Below are 20,139 nucleotides of genomic sequence, written 5' to 3'. Positions count from 1 at the left end.
GACATAACTAAATATATCTGAACTTTCATGACAAGTGCACCCTTTTCAACCTCTAAGTCAGAAATGTTGTTGTGCTATTTATAGGTTTCTTCTTTAATAAACAAAAAGGGAATGGCTGTACAAAGGAGAGGGAAGAACAATTTGAAGGGGAACTCCATTACAACTCACAAGTGCAGAATGTGATGGGTAACAGTTGATCATCTTTAATCCCTTCCTGACTATTCCTCTAATTAACCATGTGACATCAGGCAAATGTATAAACCTTCTGGACATCAGTGTCTTTATCTGTGAAAGAAAATAATCCCTAAATTTTCCCTCTAAATGTTGTGCTTCAATGGTTTTATGTCTTATATTTTAATTTCAAATGTGCAGCTATACCCTTGAAGTTAAAAACTTGACTGTTTAAGTTAAAGTAACAAAAGAATGTGGATTTTATAGTACGTGTAGGAGTAAAATATATGACAGTAAGAACACAAAGAGTGGGAAGAAAATAATTGGAAATATGTAGTCATAAAGTTTTCAAATCATTCATTAAGAATATTTTTGAATATTTACTAGCTAAGTTGAAGATGCATATGTAAAGATTTTTTTAAATGTGCATTTTAATCTCTAACACAATATGAAAACACAGACAGAATTAAGATTTCACTAGAGGAGACAGTTTCAGAGTATTCTTTTTTACCCACAAAAGAAGCTGAGAAATAGAAACAAAGAGCTGAAGAGACAAATGCAAGTCAAACTTCAACATGGTAGGCTTAAATCCAAACATATTTGTAATCATATTAAATGTAAATGAACAAACACACCAATTAAAAGGCAGAAATTGTAATGTTGCATTAAAAAGCAAAACACTATATGCTGTTTACAACACATACATTTTAAATGTAAAGACACAAATGATTAAAGGCAAAGGAATGAAAAGAGATTTATTATGCAGACATTAAGAAAAGCTGGCCAGGCTATACTAATATCAGACAAAGTAGACTTTATGATGCAGAATATTTCCATAGATGAATAAGATTAGCTTGTAATAAAAAAGTAAATTAATATTGTATATACTAAATACAAAGCACCTGGGTACATGAACTACAGAGAACCATAGGCAAATCTAGAACCACAGTGCAAGACATTAACACCTCTTTCTCAATGATAGATAATACAGATAAAAATATTTTAAAGACTTCACCTACTTGACATTTATAGACTACTGCACCAAGTAATACAAAGAAAGCATTCTTCTCTAGTTCACATAGAATATTCCACATAATATACCATATGCTAGTACATAAAATAGCTCAAAAAATATAAAAAAGGATTAAAATTAGAGTATGTTTGTTGGCCACAATGGTATCAAATAAAAAAATAATATAAATAATAAACATTAAAATTCCAAATATTCCAAAATTAAATGACATACATTAAAAAAAAAAAAAAAACTATGAGTCAAAAAAAAGGAATATTAGAAAATACTGTGAACTGGGGGGATTTCAAGATGGTGGAATAGAGGAGGCTGCTTTCCTGGTAAAACTAAGAAAGCAGACAGGCACCTTCTCAAAGGGTAGGTAAGTGAGAAAAATAAATGGTGGGTACTTTACTGGAATTTAATACTGGACACTCAAAGCAGATTGGTGACTAAGAAGGTTGGATATAATAAAATAAGGAGGAAATCTCCAGTGCCAGTCCATGCTAGAATATAGTACCCCAGCCGCTGCCATAGCTGGAGGCACTAGCAAAAGTGGTCCCTCCACAAGCGCAGTGGAGGGATGAGGGAATTAAAGGAACCCACACTTTTAAGAGGACGGAGTCGCATCTGGGTATGGAGAGTTTAGAGAACAAGGACACTGCCTGACTAAATTGAAAGGTGCTGCACAATAGTCTTGTACAAGAAAGAAATCACATTTCTCTTGGTGCATGCATGTGGAGGACAGAGGAAGGAACCATTTCAACCACAGCATGGGGGTCAGCAGCTGAGGGAACTGATTCCTGGCAAACCCAAGGCTGGCTAGAAATACAGCCCTGGCAAACCAACACTGCAGGACATAGAGTGTGCCTGACTGACCAAGAGAATATCAAACATGGAGAGAGGTTTACACAGGGGACAACTGGTCACAGAAACACACCCAGCTGTTCCCCTCCTCCTCCAATCTGGCTGTTTGCAGGACTAGCAGGGAGAGATACACCCGTCTGGGAATTCAAAAGGGCAGGGGTAGGAGAGATTGAGTTTGGAGACTGAACCCAAGACCAGGAAACAAGGAGTCATCAGGTGACATAGTGGACTAAGAACTGGCTCCTCAATCACATGAGTGGAACCCAGGGGAGATTCCTACAGTCCTGCAATCTAGCATAGACTGGCAATTACTTGGCCCTGGGGATGCACTGATTTAAAATCTCCAGACCAAATGGCATCCAGCAAAGAGCCTGGAGCCTATGTAAGCCAAAATACCCCTTCCAGGAAGATTACCTCTCTCACCGTAGCAATCCCACCCTGAGGGTAGAGCAAGCATCATACTCTAGACAACCCCACCTAACTGCTGAGAAGGAAAGCTGAGAATATTTGAACTCCAATGGAAATAATTCTTTAACTTTTCATGGAGGTTTTTTTTGTTTATTTGTTTGTTTTCTTTTTTCTTTTCTTCATTTAATTGTGACTTTTATGGTTCATGGACATTAGTAAAGATTCTTATTTGTTGTTTTTTTCTTTTCTCATTTCTAGCACTTTTGAAACCAGTTATTTTTTGTGGATTAGTCTTTTAAGGACTAGGAAGTTTGATTAGCATATCTCAGTTTTGTTTAGCATTCTTTTATTTTTTTATTTTAATTTTTAAAATTTTTATTTTATATATTTTTCTCTCATTTATCTATTTACCTTGAATCTCTTTCTCTCTTTTTTTCTGCTAATAGCCAGACTCTATGGTTCTCTTTCACTCTTTCTTTAATTTTTACTTCTATTCTCTCTACTGTTCCCTCATAATCATCAACCTACATCACTTCTGTTCCCTCCCAGTTCACCATTCAAAATCATAAACCCTTTTCCAAACTTACTGTTTTTATTGTAGGCAATAACTGATCATACCATTTCTGTTTATTGTGACAACATTGTAGATATTATAGCAGGAACTATTTGGTTTAATGCTGGATAATGTTTGCTTTGGTTGTTATTATTTGTCTCCCCTAAATGGTGAGGTACTGTAAACTTTGAAGGACACTATAAGTCTACATGGTAGAAACTCTACCATCTTAGATCCATACTGTTAGATGTGTAGATACACAAACGACATGAAAAAGCAAGGGCAAAACTATACCCAAACAAACAAGATACTTCAATAACAGAATCCATCACCACCACAATGGATGAAATGGCACAGAAGGAGTTTACAATGAACATAGTTAAAATTTAAAAATCCAGGAGGTAAAGGACAATGTAAGGAGTGATATCGTACAGAAAATATAGAAAGTGAAAGATAACTTCAATAAAGAGATAGAGAGTCTGAAAAAAATTGAGCAGAAATCCTCAAAATGAAGGAATCGATAAACCAAATTAAAAATTCAATGGAAAGCATTGCCAATAGACTAGACCACTTGGAAGACACAGTTTAGGCAATGAAGAGAAAATATATAATGATGAAAAATAAAGTTGACTGTGGAGAAAAGATGTTAAGAGACCATGAACAGAACTTCCAAGAAATGTAGGATAACCTGTGAAGAGCAAATTTAAGATTTACTGGGATAAATGAAACCTGGAGATACAAACAAAGGGAATGTACAGTCTTTTCAATAAAATAATATCAGAAAATTTTCTAAACCTAAAGAATGAAATGGAAAATCAGATATAGTAGGCTCACAGGAGTGCAAATATACAAAGTTACAACAGATCCAGACCAAGGCACATTAGGAAAATGACTAACATACAGAATGAGGAAAGAATTTTAAAGGTTGCTGGAGAAAAATGACATGTCACATTTAGAGGGAAACCAATCTGGATCCAGCTGATTTCACAAACCAGACACTCAAAGTTAGAAGGTCTTGGAATAATATACACCAAGCTCTGAAAGAAAATGGATGCCAACCAAGAATACTATATCAAGAAAAATTAAGCTTCAGAATTGATGATGAAATAAAAACCTTCCACAATAAATGAAAGTTAAAAGAATTCACAATTAGAAAGCCTGCTCTACAAAACATACTCAATGTAATATTTCATAAAGAAGAAATGAAAAATAAAAGTGAAAACCAGCAAATGGAGGAACTACACTAGAAGAATAGTCAGTTAAAGGAGAAATTAATTAAAACCAGAAATAAAAACCAGAAATAAATCAAAAGGACAGGGAATAAATATCATTTCTCAATAATAACATTGGATGTAAATGGCCTAAACTCATCAATCAAAAGAAAGAGACTGACAGATTGGATTAAAAAACACAACCAAACAATATGAGTGTGTCTTCAAAGACTCACCTTGTAGGCAAAGACATCCACAGTCTGAAGGTAAAAGGATGGGAAAAAACATATTCACATGGATTGTGTAAACAAACAGAGGTTTCTATCCTCATGTCAGATAAAGTTGACTTCAAGCCAAAATTAATCAGAATATGACAAAGAAGGTAATTTCTTACTACTTAAGGGAATTATACATCAACAAGATATAATAATCGTAAATATTTATGCCGCAAACAATGGAACAGCTATGTACATCAAACCAACCCTTCTCAATTTCAAGAATCAAATAGACTACAACACAATAATACTGGATTATTTTAACACACCTCTCTCACCATTGGACAGATCCACCAGACAAAAACTAAATAAAGAAGCTATATAACTAAAACATACAATTAATAATTTAGACCTAACAGACATATATAGTATATTTCATCCATCAATGACTGAATACACTTTCTTCTCAGCAGCACATGAATCCTTCTCTAAAATAGACCATGTGTTGGCCACAAAGCAACTCTTAGCAAATACAAAAAAATGGAGCTAATACCTTGCATTCTAATAGGTCATAATGGAATGAAACTAGAAATCAATGATAAAGTAAAAAATAGAAGCTTCTCTAACATCTGGAGACTAACACACTATTGAATGACCAAGCAGAAGAAATCAGAGATGAAGTTAAAAAATACTTAGAGTTAAATTAGAATAGCAATACAACATATCAAAATCTCCGGGACATTATGAAAATAGTGCTAAGAAGAAAGTTCAATGCATTGAGCTCATTCATTAATACAATAGAAAGTCAATAAATAAATAACCTAACAATACATCTCAAAGTTCTAGAAAAATAAAAATAAATCAACACCAAAAGCAGTAGAAGATAGGAAATAATTAAAATCAGACACATTACCAAAAGTGCTGTACAGATTTAATGCAATTCCTATTAAGATTACAATGATGTTCTTCATAGAAATAGGAAAAGCAGTCATGAAATTGATTGGGAAAAATAAGACGTCCAGAATGGCCAAAGCAATCCTTAGCAAGAAAAGTGATGCAGGAGGCATCACAATACAAGTCCTTAAATTATACTAGAGAGTCATAGTAACAAAAATGGCATCATATTGGCACAAAAACAGATACGAAGACCAATGAAACAGAATAGAAGACACAAAGACAAACCACATCAATTAAATTATCTCATACTTCACAAAGGGACCAAAAACATACATTTGAGAAAAGATAACCTCTTAAACAAATGGTACTGGAAAAACAGGAAAACCATATGTAATAAAATGAAATTAGACCTCTGTCTCTCACCCTGCATGAAACTCAACTCAAAGTAGATCAAGAACCTAGGCATTAGACCAGAGACCCTGTGCCTACTAGAAAAAAAAGTAGGATCAAGAGTTTAAAGCCAGCTTCAGCAAAAGCGGGGTGCTACGTGACTCAATGAAAGACCCTGTTCTAAATAAAATACAAAATAGGGCTGTGGATGTGGCTCAGTGGTCAAGTGCCCTGAGTTCAATCCTGGCACCAAAAACAAAAACAAACAAACAAAAAACCTGACATAATAGAATATTTAAGATCAGAATATTAAAATATATTATGCCCAGTTTTCTAAAATGCAAAAATTGAATAGGAAAAAAACTTGACACTATTAATATAGAAGATGCAGAGATGCCAACAAGAGTTATCTCAGCAGGGTTGCTTAGTTTGAGGACACAGATACAGAAGATAACTTATGTGGTTCTCTCCACTTTTCATATTTTATTTGGAATATTGCAAGATGATTTCTGCCTGCACTCAATAATGTGCAGTCTGCTTGTTAAGAAATAGGATGTGTATCCGTATATTTCCTGGGCTCTTGAGTATATTCTCCTCAGTGTCTCCATTCCACTCTCTTCAGACCCCATCACAGCACTTACAATATTCTACTGTAATTAGTTGATTGTAAACCTATCTTTTCCCACAAGCACAATGCCTCCAACCCAGTGGGTAATTTGTAAATACTTGTCAAATGAATGCATGAATTCTTATACAGTATAGTTTGTAACTAAGGCTCAAGTCATTATTTTCTTCTCAACTATTGTCTTTGAGAAACACTTCTTACCCCTGTCCTCGAAGAACAGCTGTGTATAGGTGAATACATTGATTGTCCTGAACCAGCCAATACAGGAGTCCATCACTGAGGTCTAAAGTGAGAGCAATTACCTAAAAAGAAAATAAAGTAAGAAAGTAAACCACACATGTTTGAAACATAATTTTGTGATCACACTTCAATTTTAGATTTCTCCTTAACATCTTTGGAATAATAAACTCAATGATTTCTATCTTTTGTTGAATATAAAATTTATATGATTATTCTTGATATGTTATATGAACAAAAGTGGTGTTTTCCTAAAATTCCCAAAAAGCAGGAAGTATCTTTTATTCACTTATATATTTAGCTCCAGTGGTTCTCAAAGTATGATTCTCAGACTAGTAGTAGCTACATCACCTGGAAACCTGGCATAATGAAAACAAATTCTTAACCAAACTCCAGACCTCCTAAATTTGAAACTTTGAGCCTGCATCAAGCCTTGCCTAAAACTGGTCCTAACTTTGAATTCTTTAGCCACATGCAGCAATGACTTTTGCTATTGGGTAAATCAGTTGTTCTCAAACATTGCTGCACATCAGAATCAGTGGAGTATTTTTTAAATCTATTCCCAGGCTGTACTCTATTAAATTATGATTCCTGGGGAGGAAATCCAGTTTCCACTTACTTTAAAACCCCTCAGGTAATTCCAGTGTGCAACCAAGTATGAGAACCAAAGGTTTAAACCATTTTAAATTGTATCTTCTATTAATTACAACCAAAAACATCCTGACCATACTTGGCAAGGATAATACACTAAGGGTGTTTTTGTGTTATAATTAGATGGTCATGTGTATATAAAGTCCCACTTCTAGAAGACATCTGAAAACCACTTCTTACTATACTAGTCTTCTTGTTATAATCCATATCTTAATCTTATGTCCAGTTGCCTAGATGATACCAGAATAAAGATTACTTCCCCTATGAAATAAAGTGCAGACAATAAAAGTTATAATCAAAATGGCCTCCTTTTTCATTGTTGTTGTTGTTCTTTGGCTTTATAGATATTTTTCACATAACTGAGATTACCAGGAGCCTGACCTCAGAGTAGTGAAGCCCCCATAAAAGACTTAGAGGAGGAGAGGTATCAGAAGGGATTAAAATTGATGACTGCATCTTTAGAAAGTAACAGCAACATTTAAACAAAAATAATGAATCCATGAAAAAGAAATACAATAAGGGTATTCAAGAGCTAAAAACACTCTGTCAGGTTACCCTGCTACAAACAAAGTCATAAGACACTTAACTGCAAAAACCCTTCAGTTGTCATATAAATCACAGCATTCTGTCTTCAAGGGAATTAAGCCTACCCAAAAGGTAAAAGTCTATTCTGGCAGCTACCAGCCTTTTGGGAGTTGAATCATGCCCTTGCTTCATGCTAAACGAGATTTATGGATTTATTTTTCTCGGTGAAAGTGAAGTCAAGTTAATCTTGTTTAGTTATTTATGACATGCACCAGAGTTTTCGAAATTACAAATTAACTCTCTTTAAAAAAAAAAAAAAGAAAAGAAAAGATTCTACATGTCCTTATTCAAACCATAAATAAATTCAGGTGTTGGGTCATTCTCATTCCTCTGTATTCATCAACAGCAGCCCCGTATTTAAACAGAGTCAGAGGTATTCCATAAATCTTTGGCAACCATTATTATGTCTAGTGACATTCATACCTTGAAAACAAACTCTTTGATCTAAATTAAAACCTTTAGGCTAAAATGTAATCCCATGGTAAATTGTACTCAGTAGTTCAACTAAGAGTTGAACTTGTCGGATGTAGTAAGAATTATCTTTTGCACTTTAGAAGAATATACTTCATTCTCCTTTTTCATCATACAATCATCTTTCTATAAATAATTGGCTGACTTTATTTCCTTTTATGTGCTCAAAGAAAGTATTTTGTGTACAAGTGATAAATCTGAGTTACACGAAGAAGGGCAGAGAGATACAGAGCTTTGCCGGGTGCAAAAGGTGTTGCTTCAAAATATCCACCTGCATTCGTGGAGCACATAGCCAGATATCAAACCATGGAAGCAGAAGACAGATCTCTGAAAGCACCCACAATGCACACCACCCTGGAGATGGTATGGAGTGGGAATTTAAGGAAAGATGCATTTTTCCAAATATGATGAGAAATTTAATGATTTACTCATTTATGGAAACATTCCCAGGGCCACTCCAGACCTTTGTTCTGGCAGGGATCAGATGGGGCAATGCAAAGATTACTGAAAAGCCCTAGGAGTGGAAACAAGATACTCTTAAAATATTATCTTAAAGAGGATTTTGCAAAAATAAAAGTGCTTTCCCCTAGCAATTTCATAAGACATGAAAACTTATTTTTTTTTAAATTCAGATTCAATTGTCTCAAAAATAAAATTAAGAGACCTTTCAATTAGTTGACTGGATACAGTATGTAAATTCCTATCTTTTTTAAATATCTGAGTCATAATCTGTATATGCAAATTTCATCTTTAAATATCCTAGGAATTATAGCTTATCTATCCTATGGAATTGGGGATCAAATGACTCAATAGTCTGTCCATATATATGCATACTTTTAATGATCTGGTATATTTTCCTTATAAGTCTTTACAGAAAAAAAGGATTGAAAAATAAGAAAAATTTAAGGGATTATATTAAATAAAACTGGTACAAATGTTTTATGTCTTCTTAATTTTTTTGTAATTTCCAAATTTTCTATAGTGGACACATATTGCTCTCATGATAAAAAAGAAGATTCAGAAATATAAATGGATACCTAGGGGGTAACTAAACAGATTCAAGAAAAGTAAGCATTGCTTCTAGAAGTTTAGGATGTAAAAGTAACATTTGTTTTTGAAATATTTGTTTATCAGGTGTATTTTTCAGGTTGTGTTACAATATTAAGAGCTTCACATTCAGCATTCACCATGTGCCTTAAACTATTCCCACTACGACACATGGATTATCTTATTTAATCTTTATAACAATCCTAAGAAATAGACCAATAATAGTTCCATTTGTCAGATTAAGAAACAGATACAGAGAAGTCAAACAATTTGCTTTGGTGTCACACCATTACTACCAAAAACTGACTAAAAACAATAAAATACCTGATCACCCCAAAGATGTTCTAAAATACTCAGTAAAAGTCATTAAGATGATAAAAACACAACAAGTTAGGAAGATATCAAACATGGGTCCCTTCAAGATAAAGAAAACTACAAAATTCTCCATACTATATTTGAATTTGTATAACCAACTGTGATATCAAATAACACAAATTTTCATTTACATCAAGATCTTACTATAGTAGTATTTCCTTTAGCATTCTACTTCAACTACTCACAATAACAGAGACAGAATTATAACTATAGAATACCACCATTAATATTATTAAATGATCGCATCTTATTTTTAATTTGTCACCTTTTTTCCAGAAAACCAAGGCTGTGCCTGTAATATAAGAGAATTTTCCCCATTTAGTCTGGTGCTTTCAACAGAGTATAGCGTGGTCCAATAGAGATAACCACCAACTGAATCCACCACCATGTCATTCACCAGCAGTTTCACATGAATCACAATGTCTGTGTGACCAGTCAACATTGACTGCCTTTGTATCTAGAAAACATAATGGAATGGTCAGTTAATGATTTTTAAGTGACACCATTATTTCTGAATAACTTATTGTAATTATTGTATATTGTCTAGTTCATCCATCCTTTCATTCATTCAACCACAAATATTTATCAACATTACATGCTGGCTTGTGTGCTAAGCCTTGGAAACATAACAAACGAGCAGACACAAATCCTGCCTTCATGGAACTTACTTCCTTTCATGTCTCTAAAGTGAAGGGATGTGAATTTATTTTGAATTAAATATTCTGTATTCCTAATTATACATCTAATCAAAACACTTAGGTATAAGAATATACTTGATTGACTTCTTGAAAAAAGATGTGTATATCCTGATAAATGACCTCTTTCCTTACTCCTCTCTACCATATATTTCCCTGATATTAATTACTACCATTCATGAGTACCTATTATGTGCCAGGCACTGTAGACTTTTTTTATCTTTAAGATATTTGCTCCTGCAATCCTCTCATTAAGTATGGGAAATTTGTTTCCCATATATTTTTTCCTCACAAGTAAATTGAGTTAAAGTTGAGCAATCATCTGCCCTGGAGTTAAGCCATTTTAAAAGAGATAGAGCAAATACTTGAAAAGAGTTTTTATATCTACTCTTCCACTCCTTCAAAACTACTAAAAGCTTTCTCTAAATAACCCCTCTCAACTTTATTCAGCTTGCTTATCTCTGGCACCTGTGAATTCAGACTATATAATAATGAATTTCCATCTAAATATATCACTTTTATGTTTTATTATTTCATATATATATTTTATCTCATCAAAACTGCTGGGACAAGTGGCAATGGTCACACAATGCCAAACATAGTAAAACCCACTGAATTCTACACAATAAAGGATGAATATTAAGGTATGTGAATTATAGCTCTATCAAGCTGCTTTTCTTTTTTAAGAGCAGGGATGGTTCTACTATAGAATTTATACTTCCTACTTTGCCTACTCTCAAGACTATCAACAATATACGTATATGTTACAATGGTAACATATAAATGATTGTTGAACAAATAAATGAACAGACAATAAGCACCCTCCTAATTAGAAAATGATTTCAGTCCCATATTTTTATTCCTTCTGGCCAATGTTCTCATTGACCATCATTGTTTTTCTGAGAAATGTACCACTGCAAACTGAATGTCTTCATTTTACCGCAGGTCTAGTCTCCATCCCTCTCCACCCTCCTCTGTGCCCCCAGGGGCTGACATCAATGGACTGTGTTATCTGCTATCTCTTGTTCTCTGGATTCCTGTGAGGTTTGGCCAATGGAAACAGCAGATTAGCAGGCAGGAGGAAAGATGTTTGGACACTAATTCCCCCAGCTCACTCCTTGACAGACTCTACATCTTGATAGTGGCTAGTCTTCTACATCTAATGTCATAATTCATGTCAACGACCCTTTCATAGCGATAACCCTCTCCAAGTTCTTCCCCTTCTTCACACCTGGTGTTATATCGTCACACAATTAACCCAAGGGATGATTTGCTAACTCCTGTTCATTTTTTTCTCAGTCCCATCAACACCTTTGAAAATAGTCACTTAGTTTCTTTTAATCAGTCTTTGGAGTCTGCTATCCTACTGCCAGGACACTGATCCTCAGTGGGCATTTTGATGTATATATTTTAAGATATTAATAAAAATATATAACTAGTACACCCAATATCTATTCTTATATCTACTCTTCTACTTCCTACAAAATTATTTTAAAACTAAACTGTTTTAGAAAGCATTCTCTGAATAACCCCTCTCAATTCCATTCAACTTGAATGCACTTTACACATAAATGCACTTTAAAATTGAGAAGCTTTAGAGACAAATATCACATAAATAGTAGCATAGGTGGTACATAAGTAGGAAGAAAAAGTTTTAAAATATACCATGCAAGTCACTGAAGTGGGTAGGCATTTATTTAGAGCACTCAGGATGCCAGGCTTTAACGTACCACATATGTCTTTCCAGCCCAGTAGAGAAAGTGACCCAGCCACTCAAAAGCTAAAGCACCTGCTCCTGCAATGTTGGGTATGTGATAATTCTTAGAGATAACCGTGGCATTCATCAGTCGCACATAAACGTCACCTTTCACGTCACTGTAGTAGAGGCTATTGTTATACCAATCCATGTCTCCAAAGACCAAAAAATCATTAGCAGTTGTTTTTCATATATTCAAAAAAAAAAGAAAACAGAGAAGAAAAAACAGGTGAGTCAACAAATCACACAGGCACTTCAGTATAATTTTAAATCACTAGAACCTCAGAGATCTGTCAAGAATATTTCAATAATGTAAACTCAGAATCTCAGCCCCTAGAAGTGGGCAGAGGCGTTAATATACATCGAGCATGCCCTTTATGCCAAATATTGTCCCAGGAACTTTACATGTCTTATTTAACTCCTAAAACAAAGCTATGAAATAGGAATTACTCCCATGTTTAAGATGGAAAATCTGAGATTTGGAGAGATTAACTCTTCTGTCTGAATCCTCACAGCTAAAAAGAAAGGGAGCCCAGATTCCAGCCAACTCCAACATGTCATCCTTTCCATTAGTACCACTCTACCTCCTAAATCCAGATAATATTCCATAAAGAATATTATCCTGTTTCCTATGTTGATAATAAACATTGTTGTGCTTTTAATAGCCAATCCAATTAATAAAATAATTAGGCAATTATAGAAGATGTCATCTTTAGGCAAGATCACTGTTATACCACTGAGAATGATGACTTTTCTTTTTCTAGGCAAAACTCCCCATTCATTACTTAATAATCACCTTTGTCAACAAATTCTTTCTTAAACCTTACTGAGAACTCCACACACCTTCATTCTAATTTCTTGTTGCTGTCTTACAGGAAACACACAGTACCTTACTTAAGAATAGCTGTCTGAGTGGCAATAGGCTGTTTCTATGAGGTGACACTGATCGATTAAAACACATGAGCATTATATCAAAGACTTCCTGAACTGGGTAGAGATCAATAAATAACTTCACATTTTGTGAATTAGTAAATAGCATATGTATTTGAGAACTGACATTTTCTTAATATCACTGGCAGTGTCATCCAGTCAATATTTTTTTCTTTTCACTATTGACCTAGTATCTAAATCCACAATTCTTTTCACATTATTGAATCACATATGAGGAGAAACCTGTCTAAGTAAATAAAGATATTTACCTGACACATTTCCTATGTCAGAGGATAAGAATTCTCCTGGGCCAAAACTATTTAAAGGTTTACTCCAAAGTCCATCTTCTTTCACAGCCATGATGAATGGTGGTTCAGTAGCTATTTGGTGAAATAAAAAGAAAAGAAAGAAATATCACAGAAAGCATGTTTTATAAGGTAAATGTCTTATACCCTAATGTTTCTTTTATAAAGTAAAAGAATTATCAGCTTTTTGAAAAATACTGTGGAGGAACATCCATAACTCTATTTGCTTAATAGAACTATTTATATATCATATTAATATACCTTCTGATATTTACATAAAGATTTGAAATTGAATATGAATGAATTTGTGTGCTGATGCTGCCTCCATGACAGTGTCATGGTCATGGCAGAGTTTGGGTCATGGCAACTGTTAAAAGGTTCCATTTCGAGAGCCCAAAACTAATTATGATAACAACAGCAGTATAAGTGATACAGTTAGCCTTACATTTTCTTCAGCCAAGATGATGGAATTTGACATAATTAACAGCCCCTAAACTTCTCTTTTCAAGACCTTCAGAGTTCACAGATGCTATGGCTTAATAAGCCAAGAAAAAGAGAAAACTCATGAAAAAAGAATATTATCCTGTTTCCTCAAATACTTCTTGTAAAGTTTAGAATAGCAAGTTAGAGGCACAAGTATCACACTGTTTGTTTTCTGTGGACCCTCAAGAGTTGACACACCCTCATCCTAATTTCTTTCAAAATATTTGGTGCAAGGCATTTTAAAGAACTCTCAGGCTAAGTCTCTTTTGGTCAGAATCACTTCCTGTATCCAGAACATTCTCTCACCTGGCACCAGGGTAGTACCCACCGAGGGCTCTGACCAGGGGCCTGGTCCCTTGGGAGAACTCGCTCTCACAGAAACCTTGTATTTGGTAGCACTCTGCAGCCTGGGTACATTAAGCATGGTCCCGTGTATGTTAGCGAAGACGTGAGTGATTTCAGGAAGGCCTTGTGATGATACTTTCACCTCATAGGTCCAATTCTGCCATGCAGAAGGGCCTAATAAAAAGAATTCAAAAATGTCATTGACCAGGATGACAACAGTAAGGGCAAACCAAGCATTGTCAATAAATTCATCAACAGCCTCATCTTGAATGAAGAAAAATTGGGCAGTAGTGTCCATTACTCACTAATCATCTGGGCCAATGTGACAAAAAGGTCAGGATAGTGTTTATTCCTCCCATGCCACTCACTTTGCTCTACGGAGGGAGCCACCATCCCCACACGACTGTCCTCAGTCAGAGACATATGGTTGGCCTCATAGGATTGCAGAAGCATTCTCTACAACACTACTAGGTGTAATCAGGCTGTTAATAAAAATGTTTAATGATGTCACAATAAAATTCCCATGTTTGTACAGTACCTCTTAGAAGCTCAATCAATATGGGGAAAATTTGTCCATTGATTGTCAACCATTTTGGAGATATACAGTAGTCATAATTATTTGTCTTAAAGTAAAAACATAGCCAGTATTTGCTAAATTCTGCTTAGTGGACCAGGGGTTGGCAAACTAAAACCCACAAGTCAAATCTGGCCATTGCCCATTTCTATAAATAAAATTACACCAAAAGACAGCCTCAATTATTCATTTACATGTCTTTGACCGTATTCACACCAATGATAGCTAAGTAGCTGTGACAGAGACCACCTGACCCACAAGACTAAAATTACTTACCATCATCTGGCTCTTCCTTTACTAAAAAGTTTGCTGAACTTTGTGCTAGATATTGTTCTAAATGTTCTTCTGTGTCTTCATTTAATCTGTCTGACAGTCCCATAAAAATATATCACTAAAAGTCTCATTTTCTAGTTGTGGAAACCAAGACACAAAGTGGTTAAGTAACTTGCCCAGAGTCATTCTGCTAGCAAGATCAGCATTTTAATCAGACTGGCTCCAGAGCTTTCCTGATTACTCACCACACATGCTGCAAGTTCAAAGAGTTTTAGGGAATTGCTCAAATTTTTGTAAGATCTCAGCCCAAGTCTTCTTCCTCTTGGCTAATAAATTCAATCTGATCAGAATATGAGAGTCTAGGCCCTAGTAGATGCTCAATAAATGATTAAATTATTCTGTTGAGACCCACCTGGAAATTATATAGATCATCCTATTGAAAAAGTAATAAATGCAGAACAAATGTACAAACACCTTTTCTTAGCTAATTAGCAGCTTTTGGTTGATGACTAATGGTATATGGGTTCTCAGAATTGAATCCCAATGCCAAACAATTCAAGCCTCTTCTCCTTCCAACAAGGCCAGTGGCCACCCAGGGGACGGTGTACTCACTGGCTCCTATGGCGAGGGTAGGAGGCTTCCATTGAACAAGAGCTTGATGAGAGCCAAATAGCACAGAGAGCTCCTGCGGCCGGCCAGGGAGAGGGTGGGGCTGAATGGATGAGCCAAAGATAACCAAGTTACCAAACCCAAATTCTTCTATGTGACTTAGATCACATCCCACGATGAACTCATTAAAAGAGAGAGTGTCCTGTTGGAAAATGGCCTTGCCATCGGTGACAAGGAAGTCATTGTTTTCACAAGCAAAGCTCTTCACATCATCAAAGGGGACCTGAGGTAGGACAAGATGGGAAGCAGAGCCATCCAGAAATGTTGACATGAAGACTCGGGCAGTGTCATTGAAGTAGATGATTCGCTTGGACTGTGGCTTGACTGCAAAGTCTTTCAAGGTACTACTTGCCACAATGTGCACAGCTTTAGCATCCCTGCCAGGTGGCTCAGGGAGATCAACTCTGTAAAGACCATCTTTCAGGAGATAAAAGACATACCTGAAGTGGGAACAAAGAGATTTGGCGTGATTCAGTGCAAGGTGACGAGCAACCTCCTCAGCTAATTGCTTTAACCTTTTGCACAGTCAGAATCATATACCTCTGGAATCACTAAGTGCAGAGTCCCAGAGATGCAAAAGGGAAAGGTCATTTCTAAAGATATGCTCTATTCATTTAAGTTAGAAGTTGAAAAATTTGGAAAATTTCAATACCACTTGTAATGGTTCATCTCTTAATTATTATGAGTGGTTTTTTTAAGGTATCATGAAACTGAAGAAGAGAAAAGATCCCTCAAAGAAACACATGTTATTTAAAAATTACACAGCAAAATGTTATTTACTATAAAACATTTTCCTCCAAAATACACAAATTATTAAGTCTAATTCCATCAGTTAATTTTTTCATACACTGTAAATGATAAATGGAATAAAGCAAAACTTTTTTATTGTAGAGCTGGGAATTGAACTCAGGCCCTCACACATGCTAAGCAAGTGCTTTACCACTGAGCCACATTCGCAACCTCAAAAGCAAAACTTTCAAACCATTTTTTAAATTGCACTGTTATCATTTGCTATAACCATTTGGCATAAGTAATTTGGATCTGTACTGGTCTGTAGTTTTTTAAAATATGTACAAGTGCATTAAACAATTGCAAATGTTTCATTGTACACCCATGTAAAAATACCCTACAAGTGCACAAAGCAGCTGAGTAGGAACTCAGCAATGAGGAGAAATGAGTCAGTGGAAGAATTAAAGAAATACATAATTGGGAGACAAACCTCATTTTAGCAGGCAGGTCATTTTTCAGTAATGAAAAAGGAAACACACCATCAAACTATTTCACTGATCATCAAATCTGTAAGTGAAATTTTAACTCAAAGCATAAAATCACTGATTGGCACATAACTTATTTAGAATTTGTGATCATGAAGACAGAGGCTAATGAAGTGCATTTGTGTTTGGTAAATTCTCCTTATCACAGCCCTGTGCATTGGCAGCATTCCAACCTCCATCACAACTATCAAGACCATTTTCCTTGTCATTACTCGGTTCGCTCTTATTCCCCTCTTCCAATTCTTTATTGATATGCTCAAGACTCCAGTGCTAGAGTGAAATACCCTGAGATATAAATTGCCTTTTGAGAAATATTCTTTTTCTCAAGAGAGTTTTAAAGCAGGCAAAAAGCATGACTCTTAACTTTCTGCTTTTTCCCAAGGAATTTGGAGAAATTCCAGAGTAGATAAGAGGAAAGATATATGGAGTTAAAGATGAACAATTTCTGTACTGAAGCAGGAAAGAATATGGATCTTGTACTCTGATCACAACTTCAGAAGGGAAAGGGAAATAGAAGGAAGGAGAAGAGCTGGGGAGTGGGAAAAAGAGGACACAGGTGGAAGAAGAAAAAGCAGAGGCAGGAGACAAAGGGGACCAGGGAGGGGAGTAGAGCAGAGCGTTATAGCAAGTGCAGACCCAACTGGGGAATAATTCAATGGCACAGAAAAAACAGCAGAAAGGAATATATTGTTAATACCAGGAAAGAACATGTGCTGTAGAAGACTCAATATAAATTGTGGCTAAAAGTTACATGTGGATTTTTTACAGAAATTCTCCCATATGGCATAGGGAGATTAGAAGGCAAGTCCTGGTGCAAGAAATCCAATACTGGTTCCATCACAAAGTGTCTGTGTGATCGTGAACAATTACTAAATCAACCTGTGCTTCACTTCCTTTATTTCATGAAGTTAATGAAATAGGGTTAATAAGGATAAACTGAATCGTTGGAAGTAATATACTTAGAAACACAACTATAAACAAATTAGTATAAATACTTGTTACCATGGTCATTTCTAGTCACATTTCAAAATCTAAGTACAAATCAAATTTATCCTAATTGGAAAAGAGAGCTACCAATATATATTGCATTTAAGGTTTTACGTGGTGAAGTTCATTATCCTCAGAATGAATCTTTTTGTTTAATTGCTAACAAGGTTAGATTTCATAGGTGCTTAAATTTTTACAAATAAAAGAAAATAAAATCTAGAGAGTTCAAAGAACTTACCCTACATCACAGCGTTTTTTAAAATAGTATTTAAAATTCAAAGATTCATTTCAGCCTAAAGTGAAAAATTAATCTCTAGTAAATCTTAAAAGAATATGAATAGAAAAGTTTGATTTTAAAGCAACAATAAACAATCTTTTTCAAAAAAGTTTAGTTTGTGTAAAATATGTTATGGGCTATATTTTTTTTTCATTCAAAATGACAACAATTTTATTCCCACAGAAAAGAAAAATGTTTATCTTACCCACCTCGACCTGGCTTATTAGTTACTTATCTGGTTATCTGGACATATTTAAGAAAAAAATAACCCCAAAATAACTATCTAAGTTTTCAGTTTTCACATTTGTGTTCATTTGGAGTTCACAAAATACATTCACAGTGAATACAATGAGATGCTGAGTTCCATGGTAAATAGAGGCAAATCAAGAACTATAACTCGGGCGGGGCTGTAGCTCAGTTGGCAGAGTGCTTGCCTACCTTGTATGAAGCATGTATACCTTGTATGGGTTTGATCCTTAGCACCACATAAAAAATAAACAAATAAAATAAAGGCATAGTGCCCATTTACAACTACAAAAACATTTTTAAAAAATGAATTACAACCCAGGTCCCTAACCCCATGATCAAATACCTATATTTTGGAAATAGAGGAGAAGTCAATAAAGATTGAAAGAAATATTCTCCTAGATCTATAGATGAAAACTCTGCCTGAAAAATTAAATCACATTTATCTAAAATAAGATGTATAAATTGGCTCACCCAGTGCTACAAAGCAGTGTTCCATTACCAAGCAAAATCCCTGAAGATTTTTGCCAATGGAAGAGAAGTCATATTTATAAGGCTAAACCTTACCCATTGTAGGAGTCAGCCACAATTTTTTGAGGTGTAATAACAGATGGTGGAGTAATTTCCTCAAAGTTTGAGCAGTTTTCTAAATCACAGACAAAAACCTATAGAATCAAAAATACATCAGAAGGATTAATGTCTATCTATACTCAATTTGGCCAACAAGTATGTTCTGAGTATCTGTTCTATGAGTGGAACTATGTCTACTCATTGAACACTTTTCAAAATAAAAGAAGCTCTTAAAAGGCAATTCTATATCCTATATTCTAATAAGTTCATATTCTACTGGTATCAGTGAAATGCAGTTACTTATTTTCCAGGTTTATGGAGACACCAAACTATTTTTAAGGTGTAAGCCATATCCAAGTTTCCAGGCATAGTGATAGTCTTGGCTTCTTGTGACAAGCCTATACCTTCCAAAGAAATATAACTTGAAACACATCAAGACTATGACTTCTCTAATGTTTTAGTACTACTTATTTTCAGAGGCTTACAACAGTGGCCCTGGGTTATAATATAATTAAAAATGTTTCCAACTGACTTTGATCATGATGGGTAGTTTTATCTAATGATAATACCAGTACAGACATTACACTATTTTATCATAGATAAATTATCATTAGTTTAAACTCACAACTCTGGAAAATCAAAAAGTAAGATGTTCTAATGGTAGGACAAGACTAGTACTAGGTAAAGGTTAGAACCTCTTGCAGACCAGATTTAGGATTAATTGTTAATGTAATGTCCCAAGTAAGTACTCAGTGAGTTTTTATTGAATGAGGGAATTATGTTTACTTGTAAATATACCAAGATATGCATATCAGTATCAATATCCAGTTATTCACTTTAAATTCTGAGACTAACCAGTCCATCCATGATGAAATATATTCTCTGGTAAAGCCAGTCTATAGAGATGGAAGAAATTAATCCTGAACCTCTGTAAAAAATTCTCAGGTCAGACACATCAGACATGTTGGCAGCCTCCTTCACCCAGATGAGAGCTCCTTCAGAGAAATAAACAACTTGCTGGTGGACATTAACTGATATTCCTG

General features: G+C 34.9%; 1 protein-coding gene across 6 annotated transcripts in view; it reads right to left on the bottom strand.

Moving 5' to 3' along the window:
• Window positions 1-20,139, bottom strand: part of ROS1 (ROS proto-oncogene 1, receptor tyrosine kinase) — a 126,389-nt gene that overhangs the window by 73,320 nt on the left and 32,930 nt on the right. For all 6 annotated transcript variants that reach the window (XR_013765293.1, XM_079148422.1, XM_079148423.1 and 3 more), the window contains 8 exons: window positions 19,952-20,136; window positions 19,094-19,191; window positions 15,686-16,182; window positions 14,188-14,400; window positions 13,363-13,473; window positions 12,138-12,316; window positions 9,978-10,169; window positions 6,548-6,648 (listed from right to left, as the gene is read on the bottom strand). Coding sequence is in view for 5 of the 6 variants with exons in the window: in XM_079148422.1 (XP_079004548.1) it covers window positions 6,548-6,648; window positions 9,978-10,169; window positions 12,138-12,316; window positions 13,363-13,473; window positions 14,188-14,400; window positions 15,686-16,182; window positions 19,094-19,191; window positions 19,952-20,136 (1,576 nt within the window). In the remaining variant the exon portion in view is untranslated. The remainder of the gene's footprint in view (window positions 1-6,547; window positions 6,649-9,977; window positions 10,170-12,137; window positions 12,317-13,362; window positions 13,474-14,187; window positions 14,401-15,685; window positions 16,183-19,093; window positions 19,192-19,951; window positions 20,137-20,139) is intronic.

The sequence above is a fragment of the Sciurus vulgaris genome, assembly GCF_902686455.1.
Source record: "Sciurus vulgaris genome assembly, chromosome: 7".
NCBI classification, from domain to species: domain Eukaryota; kingdom Metazoa; phylum Chordata; class Mammalia; order Rodentia; family Sciuridae; genus Sciurus; species Sciurus vulgaris.
This window is presented reverse-complemented; position numbering and strand designations above follow the sequence as displayed.